Below are 17,447 nucleotides of genomic sequence, written 5' to 3'. Positions count from 1 at the left end.
AAAGAGAGAAGGGCAGAGAGAGAGAGAGAGAGAGAGAGAGAGAGAGAGAGAGAAATGGAGAAGGGAAAAGAGGGAAAGAGAAAAGGGCAGAGAGAGAGAGAGAGAGAAAGAGAGAGAGAGGGAGAGATAGAGGGAGAAGGCCAGAGAGAGAAAAAAAGAAAGAACGGCAGAAAGAGAGAGAGATAAAGAGAGATAGAAAGAGAGAAGGGCAGGGAGAGAGAAAGAGAGAAGGGCAGAGAGAGTGAAAAGAGAGAGAGAGAGAGAGAGAGAGAGAGAGAGAGAGAGAGAGAGAGAGAGAGAGAGAGAGAGAGAGAGAGAGAGAGAGGGGAGAAAGAGAGAGAGAAAGAAACAAAAGAGATAAAAAGAGAAATGTGAGAGAGGGGGAAAGAAAGAGCGAGAAAAAAATTCCAAAGAAAAATAGTAAGAGAGGAGAGAAAATAAAAGGGGAGAAAGAGAGAAGGGGAAAGAACGAAAGAAAAGGAAAAAAGAAAGCAAAAGAAGGTAAAAAGACATAGAGGAAGAAATACAAAGAGGAATGAAAGAAAAGAAAAAGACAGAGTGAAAGAGAGAGGGATAGAGAGTGAGAGAAAAAAGGAGGAAGAGAAAGAGAGAGAAAGAAAAAAAGAAATACAAGCACAGCATTTGTGAGAGGCACCTGGCTCTGGCAACATCAAATGGACATATTTCAACCTGCAGTTCGTTTTTGTCTTGCGCTTTCCGGTTTTGCCGGCCGGATTCAATTTCTTAGAGGGCCTGATCTGGCCCGCGGGCCGCCTTTTCGACAGCCCTATTCTAAACGAAACGAGAGAAAAATGCCACGTTTGAAAACAATCCTGCACTGCAAATACTGCAGTTGATAGAGAGATGGAGAGAGTTTGGTAGTAGTTCCAAGATACTTCTATAAACATTGCAAGGAAAGGGAAAGGGAAAGGAGAAGGGGAAGGGAAAGAACTCTTTTTTTAAAACACAAAACATTTATTCACAAACAATGGAGATAAACACTTTCATCTTTGACATTAAATGCTTTAACTAGTTCATCTTAACAGTTGTGTGAATGCAGTTTTACATCTGAACCAATTCACCACGCTACGAAAAGTCAACACTCCCCTCTAGCGGCCCGAGGGAGCATTTGTTTGGCATGTATTCCGAAAAATCATAACTTTTGATAAAGATGCAGTAGAGGCTGCCTTATAGATTAACATCTACGAGGTCGCCTCCTACTGGCCACTAGGACAATCTTCAAGGTTTAAGGCACTTTTCCTATACTGGACTGTCTCAGAAAATTAGAATATTGTGATAAAGTTCTTTATTTTCTGTAATGCAATTAAAAAAACAAAAATGTCATACATTCTGGATTCATTACACATCAACTGAACTATTTCAAGCCTTTTATTATTTGAATATTGCTGAATTTGGCTTACAGCTTAAGAAAACTCAAAAATCCTATCTCAAAATATTAGAATATCATGAAAAAGTATACAAGTAGGCTATTCAACTAATCACCTGAATCATCTAATTAACTTGAAACACCTTGCGAGGGTTTCCTGAGCCTTAAAAACACTCAGCTTGGTTCAGTAAACTAAATCACAAGTATGGGGAAGACTGCTGATCTGTCTGCTGTCTAGAGGACCATCATTGATACCCTCCATCAGGAGGGTAAGACACAAAAATAAAATTTCTCAAAGAGCAGGCTGTTCACAGAGTGCAGTTTCAAAGCATATCCACAAAAAGTCTGTTGGAAGGGAAAAATGTGGCCGGAAACGCTGCACAACCAAGAGAGATGACCGCAGCCTTAACAAAATTGTGAAGAAGAGCCGCTTCCAGAATTTGGGGGAGCTTCAAAGACAGTGGGCTGAAGCTGGAGTCCAGGTATCAAAAGCCACAGTTCACAGACGTGTCCGGGAAATGGGCTACAATAGCCGTATTCCCATGGTCAAGCCACTTCTGAACTCAAGACAACGGAAGAAGCGTCTGACTTGGGCTATGGAGAAGAAGCACTGGACAGTTGCAGAATGGTCCAAAGTCCTCTTTTCAGACGAAAGCAAGTTTTGCATTTCATTTGGAAGTCAAGGCGCCAGAGTCTGGAGAAAGGCTGGAGAGGAGCAAAATCCAAGTTGCTTGAAATCCAGTGTGAAGTTCCCACAGTCAGCAATGGTTTGGGGAGCCAGGTCAGCTGCTGGTGTTGGTCCACTGTGTTTCATCAAGTCCAGAGTAAATGCAACTGTGTACCAAGAGATTTTAGAGCACTACATGCTTCCATCTGCTGAAAAGCTCTATGGAGATGAGGATTTCATTTTCCAGCATGATCTGGCACCTGCCCACAGTGCCAAAACCACCAGTAACTGATGCACTGACCATGGCATCACTGTCCTTGATTGGCCTGCTAATTCCCCTGACCTGAACCCCATTGAGAATTTGTGGGGTATAGTTAAGAAGAAGATGAAAGACACCAGACCTACAAATGCAAATGAGCTGAAGGCCGCTATCGAAGCATCCTGGGCATCAATAACACCTCAGCAATGCCACAGGCTGATTGCCTCCATGCCACGCCGGATTGATGCAGTAATCCGTGCAAAAGGATTCCCAACCAAGTACTAAGTGCATCAATGGACATTTTCAAATGTTTGATTTAGTTTTGCTGTTATAAAATTATTTTTTTACTTGGTCTGAGGAAGTATTCTAATATTTTGAGATAGGATTTTTGAGTTTTTTTCAGCTGTAAGCCAAAATCAGCAATATTCAAATAATAAAAGGCTTGAAATAGTTCAGTTGATGTGTAATGAATCCAGAATGTATGACATTTTTGTTTTTTTAATTGCATTACAGAAAATAAAGAACTTTATCACAATATTCTAATTTTCTGAGACAGTCCAGTATATGCTAGGTTTTTCCTCCTCCTTGGCCTTTGGTAGCTTTTGTCTATAATGTCTTGGCTCTTGATAACATTTTATTTCATTCTTCATATCCAGTCAACATTTTTAAAGGGACAGTGTATATTATATGACCGGTAGATGTTGCTGTACGGTGTGGCGCAACGACCAAACGAGTGCTGAAAAGTACAAGGGAGAATATAAACCACGACGTTTCGAAAAGGCCAAAGTTAGCATATAGCTGTTAGCATGACTCATCAGCATGTAGCCATCAGCATGACTTATTAGCATTACCTCGCTAGCATGTAAGTTTTAGCGTGACTCGTTAGTATGTACCCGTAAGCATCTATTTACCAGCATCGACCTGTTAGCATATATCCATTTGCATAAATCATAAGCATATAGCCGTTGGCATGACTCAATAAAGTGTAGCCGTTAGCATGACTTATTAGCATCTCCTTATTAGCATATAGCTGTTAGCATGACAAGTTAACCTGTAGGCGTAGCAAGACTCATTAGCACCCCTTTGTTAGCATGTAGCTGTTAGCATGACTCGTTAGCATGTAGCCATTAGCATGGCTTTAAGCATTACCGCGTTAGCATGTAGGTTTTAGCATGGCCCGTTAGTAGCATCTATTTACCAGCATCTACCTGTTAGCATGGCATAAATCATAGGCTTATATAGCCGTTGGCATGACTCAGTAACATGTAGCCGTTAGCATGACTCATGAGCATCTCTTTATTAGCATCTAAATGTTAGCCTGACGAGTTAGCATGTAGCCGTAGCATGACTCATTAGCATCTCCTCATTAGCATGTAGCCGTTAGCATGACTCGTTACCAGGAGGCAATGAGACAGCCCCAAATAATAAGAAGCAAAAATATATGAACTACTTGTGTATTAAGGTATTAGCATTTTATATTACATAACATGAACTTCTCCTCAAGGAAGCTGAAAACATTGTCCGCCATCTTGCTGCTACGGGTACCCAAAAACGATGGGCCAAACAATTGAGACATGAAATGCTGCATTTTGCTCACTTTGAGTCTCTGTAGTTTGTATTCTCCCTTGTGCTTTTTACAAGTCGTTTTCGTCACACTACACCCTACAGCAACACCTAGTGGTCAATGAATAAAGGTAAAATATTGGAGTCAACGTTTTGTTTTCAATTCCGTTGTTTTGATTTAAGGCACTACCTTCAACTGTGGTTTTTCAAAATAAAGGGGCCCTATTTCTTGGTTGTTGGCCAGTAAACATAAAGCAATACCGCAACAATAAAAGAAAAGAAAAAATAAAATTGAAATAATTAAGAACACGGACAGGAACAAAAACAGATCTCCAAAATTCTGTACCCGACTGCAAGTGATGTAAACAGTCCATCGGTTTTTGTCCCGATTGTCCCGCTTTGTCCGCATGTCCTTACTGCAATGAGATGATTGTTGCCCTACTCCTGGGCCCTCTAATGCACCGAGGCAACAAACAGTTCTGCAAAAGTTTGCGTTTTTCAAATCACGCAAAGCGATGGAAAACCCTTCACTGCGCGTCACCTCCGTCGTGGGTCGCGCAGTTCTCAGGGGGGACCCCTTGGGACTCCTCCTGTTTGGCAGGGACTCCCTCGGTCTCGGAGGTGTCCTGGGTCGGTGGCCGGGTGGGCAGTCGGGAACCGTGCATGATATGGGCGTCCAACATCTCCAGCAGCAGGTCATACAAAGGCACCATGTTCTTCATTTTCATGCAGTGGAGATGGTCCATGCCCTTGTTGCTGTGTATCAAGGAAATGAGACGTACACTTATGCTCGGCTATAATTAGGGATGGAAGAGTGGCAATAGTAGTATTGGGACAATACCAGGCCATGAATCGAGGTATCGGTTCTCTTAACGATACCAAAAGTATGTTTGGATTACAGCGACCGACATATTTTTGGGGGAATTCATTCGATTATGTTTGATATGAAGGGGAAGTGAAGGGCAAAGGGAAAGGGGAGGGGAAAGGGTAGGGGAGGTAAGGGAAGGGGAACGGAAATGGAAATGGGAAGGACAAAAGAAGGGAAAGGTAGCTGGGAAGGGAAGTGCAAAGGGAAGGGACAGGAAAGGGAAAGGGGAAGGTAAGGGGGAAGGGCAAAGGGAAGGAATGGGAAAGGGGAAGGAGATGGAAAGATAAAGGGGAAGGGAAGGAAAGGGAAAGGGGAAGGAGATGGAAAGATAAAGGGGAAGGGAAAGGAAAGGGGAAGGGCAAAGGAAGGGAAAGGTAGCAGGGAAGGGAAGTGCAAAGGGAAGGGACAGGAAAGGGAAAGAGGAAGGGAAAGGAAAGGGGAAGGTAAGGGGGAAGAGAATGGAAAAGGGGAAGGGGAAGGAAAGGTAAATGAGAAGGGTCAGATAAAGAGGAAGGGAAGGAAAAGGTAAAGGGGAAGGGCAAAGGAAGGGAAAGGTAAATGAGAAGGAATGGGAAAGTGAAGGGGAAGGTAAAGGGTAAGGAAAAGGAAATGGAAAGGGGAAGGGGAAAGGCAATGGAAAGTAAAGAAGGGGAAGGCATGGGAAGGGAAAGGGAAAAAGAAGTGAAAGGGAAGGAAGTGTAGTATATCTGTTGTAATATTTCTAGTATTACAACTATTCTAGGATAGTATTTTTGTACTATACAATTACTGTTTTTGTATTTTTTTTTAGTATTTCTGCAGAAATATGCCCACAGTAGTTTGTATTATTAATGTTGCATTGTTGTATTCTTTTTGTTGTATTTCTATTGTAGTATTTCCGTTATATTTTTCTAATATGACCGTTGTTGTATTTATATAGTAATCTTATTGGACTATTTCTGTAGTACTATTCTAGTTGTATTCCTACAATTCTTTTTTTCTTTTTAGAATGAAATCAAAATAGTAAATAGGATTTCTGGTTCAAAGCTCTAAATTTAGTTTTTCAGTATGTTCAAGTATTTTTGTAGTATTCGGGTCGTAGTATTTTAGTTGTGGACACAAAACAGGGCAGCGGGGACAACGTTTTTTTTTATAAATATATATATTTATCATCATTATATTTTCACCTTTTTGACCAATGGCGAGCCGGATTAAAAATGTGGCCCGCAGGTTGTAGTTTTCCCACCACTGCTCTCTAGCAAACAATCCAGAAAAAAATCTGTTTGGGACCTTAAAATCATCATTCCTCACCTGACGTGGCGGATATGCGATAGCAGCATGAGTAGGTGCGCCAATCGGGTGTATTGTTGCCGGAAGGTCAGGCCGGTTTTGGCGATGGCCCACACCAGGGCATCGGTCACGGCGTCCAGAAGGCGCAGAAGCTTGGTGCGACTCTGCAACTCCTCGTTTCCCTCGGAAGAGACCAGGCACATGTCTGGAAAACAAGACTTATTTAGTAAAGTCCACCGTATATCGGGCAGGAACGATATTTAGGAATTCGACGGATATCGGTATCGGTGTTTTTTTTTTTCATTAGACGAGTACATTGTTGAGTGTCATGCAGCCGAGACTGTCTATCACTTGCTCCTAATCCTCTTCTCTCCTCGCTACCCACCCCGTGCCTCCTGATTGGATGAGGGACCAGTGGGGGCGGAGCCATTGAAGCAGAAGAGAGCGGCAGCTCAGCTAACTCGTCCCAAAAGGCCCGTGATAGAAAAGCGCGTTTGCGATTTAGAGATAGCGTTAAAAATGTAGTTCACTTGTTTTAGAGAGATACGTTCAGTCGGAGACTGATGAATTAGCTTTTATCGTAACATTAGTCAGGTTTAGATCAAGTAAAGATTACTCTTTCTCTCGCTCTCTCTATAACCCTCTCTCTGAATTGCAAAGCAACTGTGGCGGTATTTTTCCCTCTCTCATTCCCTCTTTTATTTTTCTTTCTCCCTTTGTCTCTCTTTCTTTTTTCTCTTGCTTACTCTGTCTCTTTCTTTTTTCTCCCGATCTCTTTGTCCTTTGTTCTGTCTATTTCTCTGTTTCTATGTCTGTCTTTTTTCCTCTAATTGTCCCGCTCTTTTAGTCTTTCCTTATCCCCTTCTCTCTTTTACGCTCTATTTCTCTTCTCCCTTATTCTTTCTTTCTCTCTCTTTTCTTACTCTTTTCCCCCTTCATTTTTGTATCTCTTTCCTTCTCTCCTTTAAATCTCTTTCTTTTTCTCTTTGTCACTTTTTCACTCCCTTTTATCTCTCTCACTCTTTGTCTCTCTTTGTCTTTGTTCCGCATTCCGTCTATTTTTCTCTCTTTTTCTGTCCAGCTTACTTTTTTCTCTCTCTCTCTCTCTCTTTCTCTTTTTCATCTGCAAAGCAACTAGCTGTCTTTTTCTCTCTCTCTTTTCTCTCTATCTATTTGTCCTTTGTTCCGTCTATTTCTCTAACTCTTTCTTTTTCTGACTGTCTTTCTTCTATTTCTCTCGCTCTTTCCTTCTCCCTTTCCTTTCCCCCCTCTCTTTTGATTTATCGTCTCCCTCTTTCTTTCTCTCTTTCTCTCTCCCTTTTACTCTTTTTTTCTGTATATTTTTCGTTTTCTTCTTGTCTCCTTTATTTATCTTTCTTTTTCTCTCTTTGTCACTTTTTCTCCGCCTTTTCTCTTCTTTTCTCTGTCTAGCTTACTTTTTTGTCTTTCTCTCTAACTCTCCATCTCACGCTAACTGTATCTTTCTTTACTTCTCTCTCTTTTTCCCTCTTTCTTTACTTCTCTCTCTTTCTCTTTACTTCCCTGTTTCTCTCTTTCTTTACTTTTCTACCTCTTTCTTTTCTTCTCTCTCTCTCTTTCTTTACCTCTCTCTCTCTCTCTCTTTCTATACCCCTCTCTCTCTCTTGCTTTACCTCTTTCTTTACCTCTCTTTCTCTCTCTCTTTCTTTACCTCTCTCTCTCTCTTTACCTCTCTCACTTTCTTTACCTCTCTGCCTCTCTCTCCCCACCTCTCTCTTTCATAACCTCTCTCTCTCTCCCTTTCTCTCTTTCTTTACCTCTCTCTTTCTTTGCCTCTCTCTCTCTTTCCTTACCCCTTTCTCTCTCTCTCGCTCTCTCTCTCTCTCCTAATCTCTCTCTCCCTCTCCTAATCTCTCTCTCTCGACGCAGTAAAACCCTGATTTATGAAATCATGGTGACATACTGCCGGCCTCGCAAATGTGGGATTGATTTAATAGTTTTATTTGTTTTACTGTTGATTTGGTTTGACTTTATCCATTGCGAGTGTCTGCTTATTTGAAGTTACTGGGGAAAAGGACTTTTTAATTTTTTTATTTGTATTGTTTTTATAAAGCAATTTAAGTTGAAATTCATTGGGGGAAAGTTCTTTCCTAACTCATATGAACTTGAATCTATCGTCCGCCACAACAATGCTATTGACAACACGTGAGGATTTGGACTATTAGACCTTGATCACATGACCACCAGTATAGGGTGGCGGAGAAATCCAAATATTGATATTGTCGATACCGAGCGAGTATTCGAATCGGATCCAGGGATCAATACTGTCCGACCATTTGAACTAGCAAAATGTTAAGACTGAACATACAATTTTTGAAAATGAAAAGTAGGGGTTGCAAAAGTATCGGCCCCTTTGAGCTAATGCTTTGTACCACCTCCTTTTGATGCAATCACAGCCACAAGTCTTTTAGATTATGTCCCTGGCATTTTTGCCCATTCTTCCTTACAAAACAGCTCAACTTCCTTAAATTTTGATTAGGATCGTTTGTGCACAGAATCTTTCCGGTTTTTCCACAAATGCTCCAAAGGAGTGAGGTCTGGACTTTGGCTTGGTGGTTCCCACACCTCTATATTGTTACTTTTGAACCATTGCATTGAATATTTTGCTTTGTTTATAGGGTCGAAGTCCTGTTGGAAGGTGAACCTGCACCCCATTCTTAGGTCTCTCCACAGGATTTTCAGCAAGAATCACCCTGGATTTGGCTCCATCGATATCCCCTGTCCCCGCCGAAGTGTGGATGGTGTTTTCAGGGTGATATGCAGTGTTAATTCCTATGTTAAACGTAACACTTAACATTCAGTCCAGTCTCATATGACCAGAGCACCTATTTCAACATGTTATTTGTGTCTCCCGTATGGCTTCTCACACCAAACGGGCTTTTATGGAATTCTTTTAGAAAGGGCTTTCTTTCCACTCTTCCATAAAGGGCAGTTTTGTGCAGAGTATGACTAATAGTTGTCTTTTGCACTGATTGTCCCACCTCAGTTGTATATGCCTGCAGGTCTTCCAAGCCTCTTGGTTGCTTCTCAGATTAGTTTTTTCCAGGTTTGGGCCGAAAGTTCAGAGGGATGGCCGGTTCTTGGTAGGCTTGTAGGAGTTTTATGATCTATGTATTTTGACATTATTGCTCACACAGTGCACCGGGAGATGTGTCTTCTTTTATCCCCACAGTTTTATCCAAGACCTGCCTGGTGTGTTTTTTATTTGACATCTTTTACCAGAATTGTTTTATGTTTTCATTTTATTTTACTGCTTGTTAATTCTACATCCATAGCAGCCTGGTCATCCTGGAAGGGGGACTACCTCATATGCGGTCCTTCAAGGTTTCTTCATTTTCCTCATGTTGAGATTTTTGACTTTTTCCTTGCCCTCATGTAGGTTTTAGATCAGGGGATGGTGTCATAATAGTCTGTAGTTTGCAATACTCTCTGAGACTCTTTGTCATTAAGGCCATCACAAATAAACATGACTTGACTTCTTTGGACTTCATAATGCCGTCTGTTCTCCAGTGACTCCTTTCACAGGCTTCTAAGCCCATCATAGAGCAGATTTATTCAGACTGAGACTCACTGACACATTTTTTTTAGTCAGGTTGGCTGAGATGAGAGAACAGGGGGCCAGTATTTTTTGCAACACCTACTTCTCTGGTTTTTTTCGTCGCAAATATAACATAAAACGTTGAACGTTCATTTCATGATCTCACATCTTGTGGATTCTCAGACAATGTTTTTAGTATTTGTCACGGTTGTCATGGTGCCCAATTGGCCCACGCCGTGTGGCGCCAGCTTCTGTCACGATTTCCAGGGCGCCCAATTGGCCCCTCCCGTTCACACCAGCTGAAACTCTTTGACTGATTGCTCCCTGTGACTACTTAAACGCTGTTCTGTGAGTCGTTTTTTTTTTGTTGGAGCGTCTGCGAAACTCTGTTTGACAGGTCACGCCCTGGGAATCTCAGTTTTTCCTGTGTTTTTGCTCCTGTTTTGCTCTCGCGACGATCTGTTTGATTTTGAGCACTTCCGCGTTCCGAGCAATCTACTCCCCGCGACCAACGATCTCCGGATCGAGTGTGCGCTCCTTTCTCTTCTCCCCAATAAACTGTGAATAACGTTACGTGAGTGGGTTCTGCTTGCTGTTTCCTGTCCTGGGTCTTGACAGTATTTTAGCTTAAAGCCCATGACACAAAGTTCTCAGAGGGCCAATACTTTTGCTAGGCACTGCGTACTAATGAAATACTCCGTTTTTGACCACGTTTGAACCCGAGTGAAGAAGGTTACATCTTGTCTCTCCACAGGTTCAGATGATCTTATTTCTACGTCCTCGTGGAGATTCTTGAAGGCCCAACATCTGTTTTATGTCTCCATCAAGGTCTCCAGGGTACATTTAGGACCATTCAGCAGTTAAATACATCAGGAAGGTCTTCAGTCAGTTGCTCGCTAAACAAAAAACCTGCGTATTTAGCCCTTCCTTTCGGCACAAGAGTTGGGCGATACAGGAATTCTTGGTATCGGTCCGACCCCAGTAAATACTGCTTGGATATCTCATGACCATTGAATAAATGAACCCTCCCACCATGAGTTGCTCCGTAATTACGATAAAATCAGCCTAAAAATTGTCTATTTTTTTCTTTGACAGTATCAAGAAATGAATATTTTTACTACAGGGTCAGCACGGTGGTGCAGTGGTTAGCGCGTGTTTGGCACAGTCCTGAGGTCATGGGATCGAAGCTCCTGTGCGGAGTTTGCATGTTCTCCCCGTGCTTGCGTGGGTGTCCTCCGGGCACTCCGGTTTCCTCCCACATTCCAAAACCATTCATGTCGGGTTAATTGACCTAACCGAATTGTCCCTAGGTATGAATGAGCGAGTGAGTAATTGCCCCTAGGTATGAATGAGTGAGTTAATAATCGTCCCTAGGTGTGAATGAACGGGTGAATGGTCGTCTGTCTCTGTGTGTCCTGCGGCTGGCTGGCAACCAGTTCAGGATGTCCCCTGCCCACTGCCCGAAGATAGCTGGGATTGGCTCCAGCACCCCCGCAACCCTACTGAGGATAAGCGGTGCAGATATTGGATGGATGAATTTTTACTACAACCGTTTCAGAACAAAAGTCAAGAGTCAAACCAAAAACGAGCAGAAATGTAACGAAAAATACAAAAGCAACATAACGAGAATACTTTCCATTGCACAATATTTCGAAAACGAGGTCAAAGTGCAAATAGGGTCAACAACACGATGTAAAAACATAACACAGCATAAAAATTATAAAACTTTACTGTTTTAGAACGAAAGCCAAGCGAGTCAAACCCAAAAAGCAGTAATGTCGGAAAAAAACAAACACCGTAAAACAATGCCCTCAAGACTACTGGACTATAAGGCGCATGCAAAACCCCAACATTTGCCAGAGATTTCAAAGCAGGTTTATAACCAACAATTACTTTAATCATGAATGAATCGGTCAATTTTTTTTTTTTTCGATTAATCGATGAATCAGATGTTTAAAAAACACATCTCGAATTTCTTCCTCTTTAATCAAATGTTGAAGATTTGGACGGAGGGAACAATAGCGCACGAAACGATAAAATATTCTATGATACGAAAGAGTATAATTTTGTTTAAAAAGGGTCTCGAGGCGCCTTCTGCTGGATCAAGGTGGTACTACTCTCGTTTTGCATTGAAATAACGTGGCGCATAAATAGTGTCACACAATGAATCGATAATGAAATTCAATCCCAATACTTTTAATAATCGATTCTGAATGAGTTTATCGATTAGTTGTTGCGGCTCTATGCTTTGATTATTTTATATATGTATATATATATATATATATATATATATATATATATATATATATATACCACAGCCATATCCCCTAGTGGGAAGTGGCTAGAGTCATTTCTGACTCTTTTTGGGAGATTGATTTAGAGGAGGGGATTCCCAGCCCCCTCGCTCAACCCAACGGAGGTGTTGGGGGTCATTAGGTGAGCAAACCCCCCAATTCCATCCCCTAATCGCGAGCGGAGGAGCAGGGAGGCAACGGGTACCAATGTTTAAGTCTTAGGTATGACTAGGCCGAGGCTTGAACCACAACCTCCCAGTCTCGGGGCGGGCGCCATACCCCCAAGGCCACCTATCTAGTGTGTCTTTACAGGTAAACAAATTGGCTGATGCATAATTACCCAAAAAAAAAAGAAAAATCTAACCATTTATGAATGAATACATTCAAATTAGTAGTGAAACCAGATTCTCTAATATTTGTGTTTATCTTCTGTTTTAGTTTCAAGTGCCTAATAGTTAGATGCGCCTATTATGAGAAAAAATATTTTAAAGAGAGTGGGAGATAGAAAGAGGGAAAAAAAGAGAAAAACAACACTAACGTTGCTTTTCAAATAAGAGAGAGAGAGAAAAAGAGAGGGGGAGAAGATTTAGAGAGAAAGGGAGAAAAAGAGAAAGAAGGGGAGAAAGAAAGAGACAAACAGAGAAAGAAAGACAGACAGAGAAAGAAAGGGAGAGAGAGAGAGAGAGAAATAGACAGAACGAGGGACAAAGAGAAAGAAAAAGAAGAAAAACAAAGATAGAAAACGAAAGAAAAATAAGGACTGGGAGAGAGAAAAACACCACTACAGCTACATTGGAATACAGTGAGAGAGAGTGAGAGTGAGAAATAGAGAGAAAAAAAGAGGAGGGAAGAAAGAAAGAGCGATACAAATAAGTTAGAAAAAGTAAGTAAGAAAGACAGACAGAGACAATTAGAGAGAGAGAGAAAGAGAGAGAGAGAGAGAGAGAAAGAGAGAGAGAGATGGAGAAAAAGAGAGACAAACATCACTACACTTGCTTTGCAAATCGGAGAGGGGTGGAGATAGAGAGAAAGAGAGAAGGGGAGAAAGAAAGAGCGAGACAAATAGAGGAAGAAAGGTGGATAGAGAGAGAATTAGACAGAATGAGAGACAAAGAGAGTATGAGAGACGAAAAGAGAAAGAGAAATAAAAGGGAGAAAAAAAGAGAATGACAGAGAGAAAAAAAACACTACAGATGAGAGAGAAAGAGAGAGAGAGAGAGAGAGAGAGAGAGAGAGAGAGAGAGAGAGAGAGAGAGAGAGAGAGAGAGAGAGAGAACAAGAGAAGGGGCGCAAACACTCGCCCGCTATCGACGATACCGATCTTCGCACCGAATAGTTTTCAACGTCGGGGTGTTCCGCTTTTTACGATCGTTCAGGAACCGCCAGGAACCGGAGTTGTCTTTTCTCGAAAGGCTCGGCACGAGCAGAACCGAAAGACATGAAAAAGTTAGCGCGGGGTGAAAACGAGCCATTTTACGACTTCTTCTGGGCCCGTAAAATCCGAAACCGCCGACGTCATAAAATGTGACTTGTGATTTATCCTTTTCCATAAAAAGTCTCCGCCCAAAGGCTTTTTCATTCAGAATTGCCATCGACGTCTCTGTTTGGAGAGAATTTTACTGTTCGTGTACAAATTGCTGGGTTAGGCGCCGATCTTCCGTTTCTTTCGTTTTTTTCTCCTGGAAATATGGATCTGATTTTGACTCCATAGTTAGGGGGGTACAGTGTTAAGAGAATTGGGTCAATAATGACCCAAAATGAAGTCAACACGGGCTGATCCATTACTTGGGTTGTTTCGTACTGAACGTTTGGACTATTTCTGAACAAAATGATCCATATTCGGGTTATTTTTTTTAAATATGAACCACTTTTTGGGGTTGTTGACGTAATTTATTGCAAACGTGGTTGTCTTGTACTGAACGTCAGTTTTTTCTGAACAAAATGATCCAAATTTTTCAAAATATCAACAACTTTTTGCAGTTCTTTTACACAAGTTGAGGTAATTTGTTATATATTTGGGCGGATGGATCCAAATGTCGATATTATTGGTACTGAGATCGATCCCATTTTAACTCAGCTGTTAGTGGAGTACAGTCTTAAAACAAATTTCTCAAAAATGACACAAAATGAGGTCAAAACGGGTTGATCCATTACTTGGGTTGTCTCATACTGTAACGTTTGGACTATTTCTGAACAAAATGATCCAAATTGGGGTTATTTTTTTTAAATATGAACCACTTTTTGGGGTTGTTGACGTAATTTATTACAAACGTGGTTGTCTTGTACTGAACGTTTCGACTTTTTCTGAACAAAATGATCCAAATTTTTCAAAATATCAACAACTTTTTGCAGTTCTTTTACACAAGTTGAGGTTATATATTTGGGCGGATGGATCCAAATGTCGATATTATTGGTACTGAGATCGATCCCATTTTAACTCAGCTGTTAGTGGAGTACAGTCTTAAAACAAATTTGTCAAAAATGACACAAAATGAGGTCAAAACAGGTTGATCCATTACTTGGGTTGTCTCGTACTGAACGTTTGGACTATTTCTGAACAAAATGATCCAAATTGTGGGTTATTTTTTTAGAATATGAACCACTTTTTGGGGTTGTTGACGTAATTTGTTATGAACGTGGGAAGATCGATCCAAATGTTGATATTATCAGTACTGCGAGCTATACGATTTTAACTCAGCTGTTAGTGGAGAACAGTCTTAGAGCAATTTGGTCAAAAATGACCCAAAATGAGGTCAAAATGGGCTGATCCATTACTTAAGTTGTCTTGTACTGAACGTTTGGACGTTTGGCGGCGCAGTGGTTAGCACGTGTGCGGCACAGTTCTAAGGTCTTGGGAACCTCCTGTGTGGGTTCAAATCCAGCTACCGGACTTACTGTGCGGGGTTTGTATGTTCTCCCCGTGCTTGCGTGGGTTTCCTCCGGGCACTCCGGTTTCCTCCCACATTCCAATGACATGCATTTCAGGTGAATTGGCCGGTCCAAATTGTCCCTAGGTGCGAATGAGCGTGTGAGTTGTCTGTCCCTGTGTGCCCGGCGACTGGCTGGCAACCAGTTCAGGGGTGTCCTCTGCCCACTGCTAGATGATTGCTGGGATGGGCTCTAGCACCCCCGCGACCCTACTGAGGATAAGCGGTGCAGCTGATGAGATGGGCAGATCGATCCAAATGTCGATATTACCAGTATTGGAATCAATACAGTCCTCCAGTTTAACTCAGCTGTCAGTGGAGTGCAGTCTTGAAACAATTTGGTCAAAAATGATCCAAAATGTGGTCAAACTGGGCTTAACCATTACTTGGGTTGTTTTGTACTGAACGTTTGGACTATTTCTGAAAAAAAATGATACAAATTGGGGGTTATTTTTAAAAACTTGACCCATTTTTTAGGGTTGTTTTCACAAAAGTGGACATATTTTGTTATAAACCTGGGAAGATCGATTCAAAATGTCGATATTATCAGTACTCGGATCGATACGGTCCTCCAGTTTTAACTCAATTATTAGTGGAGTACAGTCTTGAATCAATTTGGTCATAAATGATCCAAAATGTGGTCAGAATGGGCTGATCCATTACTTGGGTTGTCTTATACTGAACGTTTGGTCTATTTCTGAACAAAATGATCCAAAATTGGGGTTTTTTTTTCCAAACATGACCCATTTTTTAGGGTTGTTTCACACAAGTTGATGCAACTTATTATAAACCTGGGAATATCGATCCAAATGTCGTTATTATCGGTACAGGGATCGATCCTATTTTAACTGCTTAGCTGTTAGTGGAGTACAGTCCATCCCAGCAAAATAGCACTATGAATACTATTTCTGCATACTATGATGACTATTTTTACTATGATGACTATTTTTGCACTATGATGACTATTTTTGCACCAAATGCATATTGCACAACCCTAGGATACCAGACTGTATGTAACATTCTATATGCCGACATTTCTTGGGTAAATTTTGTGTAAATTATAACTATAACCTTATCCTTCTTGTTTTATAACCTTATCTTCTCTGTTCCTTTATCTTTTTGGGTTTTTTACCTCACTGTGAATGTGTGAACTGGAGTGTCATGCCCAATTTCTTTGTCACAATATGTAAACCCATTTTGTAACAATGACAAAAAAGGTATATTCTATTCTATTCTATTCTATTCTATTTTAGAGCAATTTGTTCAAAAATGACCCAAAACAACAACTTTTTGGGGTTGTTTTCACAAGTTGATTTAATTTGTGGTAGAGATGGGCAGATCGATCCAAATGTCGATATTATTGGTATTGGGATCAATACAGACTCCCGTTTTAACTCGACTTTTAGTGGTGTACAGTCCTAAAACAATTTGGTCAGGAATGGCCCAGAGCACTGTTTAAGAACTTTCAAAGCCAATTTTTCAATTTCTCCAGTTCCATTGAAAGAAGATATCCGATATGAATCATGTATCGTTTATCAAGACCTATGATTTTTAGATATTAAGTAAATCCTGAACATATTTATTTTTAAGAGAAATCTCCCTACATAAAGGGGTTGGGTAAAAATAACAAGGAAGACGTGGGTTTTGACCTGGTCCTGTTTTCTGTTGGTATTTCCTGTCCGCTATTGTTCACGTTCATTTTGTCCTGTTTAATACAGGTTTCCAGTTTCGGTCACGTCTAGTTTGTCCTGTTTAATTTTGATATCCTGTTTTGATATCATTCCTATCCGTCCCGTCCTGTCCGGTATCGACCCCATCTGTCCGATATATGCTCGGGCAGCTGGTATCGATCTCGTTGGCCTCTGGCTTCCTGTCATTCCCCGTCAGACTGCTGCCTAAAGTGCATGATTCCCCATTTCCCGTAAAATAAAAAGCTTGTGTGAGAAACATCACGCGATTGGGTCCTGATCCTGTTCCAGTTCATGACACACTGGGAAACACAAACTCCATTTTTTGCATGGCCCATAATTGATCCATGATCCTTTCACGAATATACATTTCATTGTGCATGCATCCGACTCAGCCGCCGGTAACGCGAGGGAAGAAGAAATGCAATGGCAGAGGGAATCCACTAGGGAGCAACGTCGGCATCATTTTCAAGCAGAATTGTTGAGAACAATTGTCATGAGGACTGATTAATTTCACCTCTGCCCTCTCGTTTTGCGCCAGCCGCTGCTGGCTTCCTGATTGGTTGCCCGTCCTACTTAAGCTCAGTCCTTTCACCCTCCTCTTGTCAGTCCGTCTGGGAACCTCTGTTTTCACAAGGCAAGCATTTTTGACTCTGACTCCGTCGGTCCTGTTTTTCACTCCTTTTCGACCCGTCCGTTCCCGATTTCCCCGTTTGTCTCCTGCTACGATCCGTTTTTTGACCCTGACCACGTTCTGCTCTCCTAACGACCTGTTTTTCTGTCTACTACACTACGATCTCCCGCTCCGGAAGATCCACTTCCGCATTCGGAACACGTTCCAGTTCTGTGAGCAGCTTGCTTTCTGCGTCCAGCGAGCACCAGATCGCGCGCGCCGCCTTTCTACTATACCTCAATAAACGTTACGCATCTGGGTCCAACTTCCGTTCT

At 41.5% G+C, this 17,447-nt stretch overlaps 1 protein-coding gene across 1 annotated transcript in view; it reads right to left on the bottom strand.

Moving 5' to 3' along the window:
• Positions 1–3,436: 3,436 nt before the first annotated feature.
• The window catches only part of esr2a (estrogen receptor 2a), a 55,653-nt gene continuing 41,642 nt past the window's right edge, over positions 3,437–17,447 (bottom strand). Inside the window, exons 8-9 of the mRNA XM_088324608.1 lie at positions 6,035–6,218; positions 3,437–4,632 (exon numbers count right to left, since the gene is read on the bottom strand). Of these exons, the coding sequence (XP_088180734.1) occupies positions 4,404–4,632; positions 6,035–6,218 (413 nt within the window). The 3' untranslated portion in view covers positions 3,437–4,403. The remainder of the gene's footprint in view (positions 4,633–6,034; positions 6,219–17,447) is intronic.

Source organism: Urocampus carinirostris, chromosome 20, assembly GCF_059441175.1.
Source record: "Urocampus carinirostris isolate Australia breed hairy pipefish chromosome 20, RoL_Ucar_1.0, whole genome shotgun sequence".
NCBI classification, from domain to species: domain Eukaryota; kingdom Metazoa; phylum Chordata; class Actinopteri; order Syngnathiformes; family Syngnathidae; genus Urocampus; species Urocampus carinirostris.
This window is presented reverse-complemented; position numbering and strand designations above follow the sequence as displayed.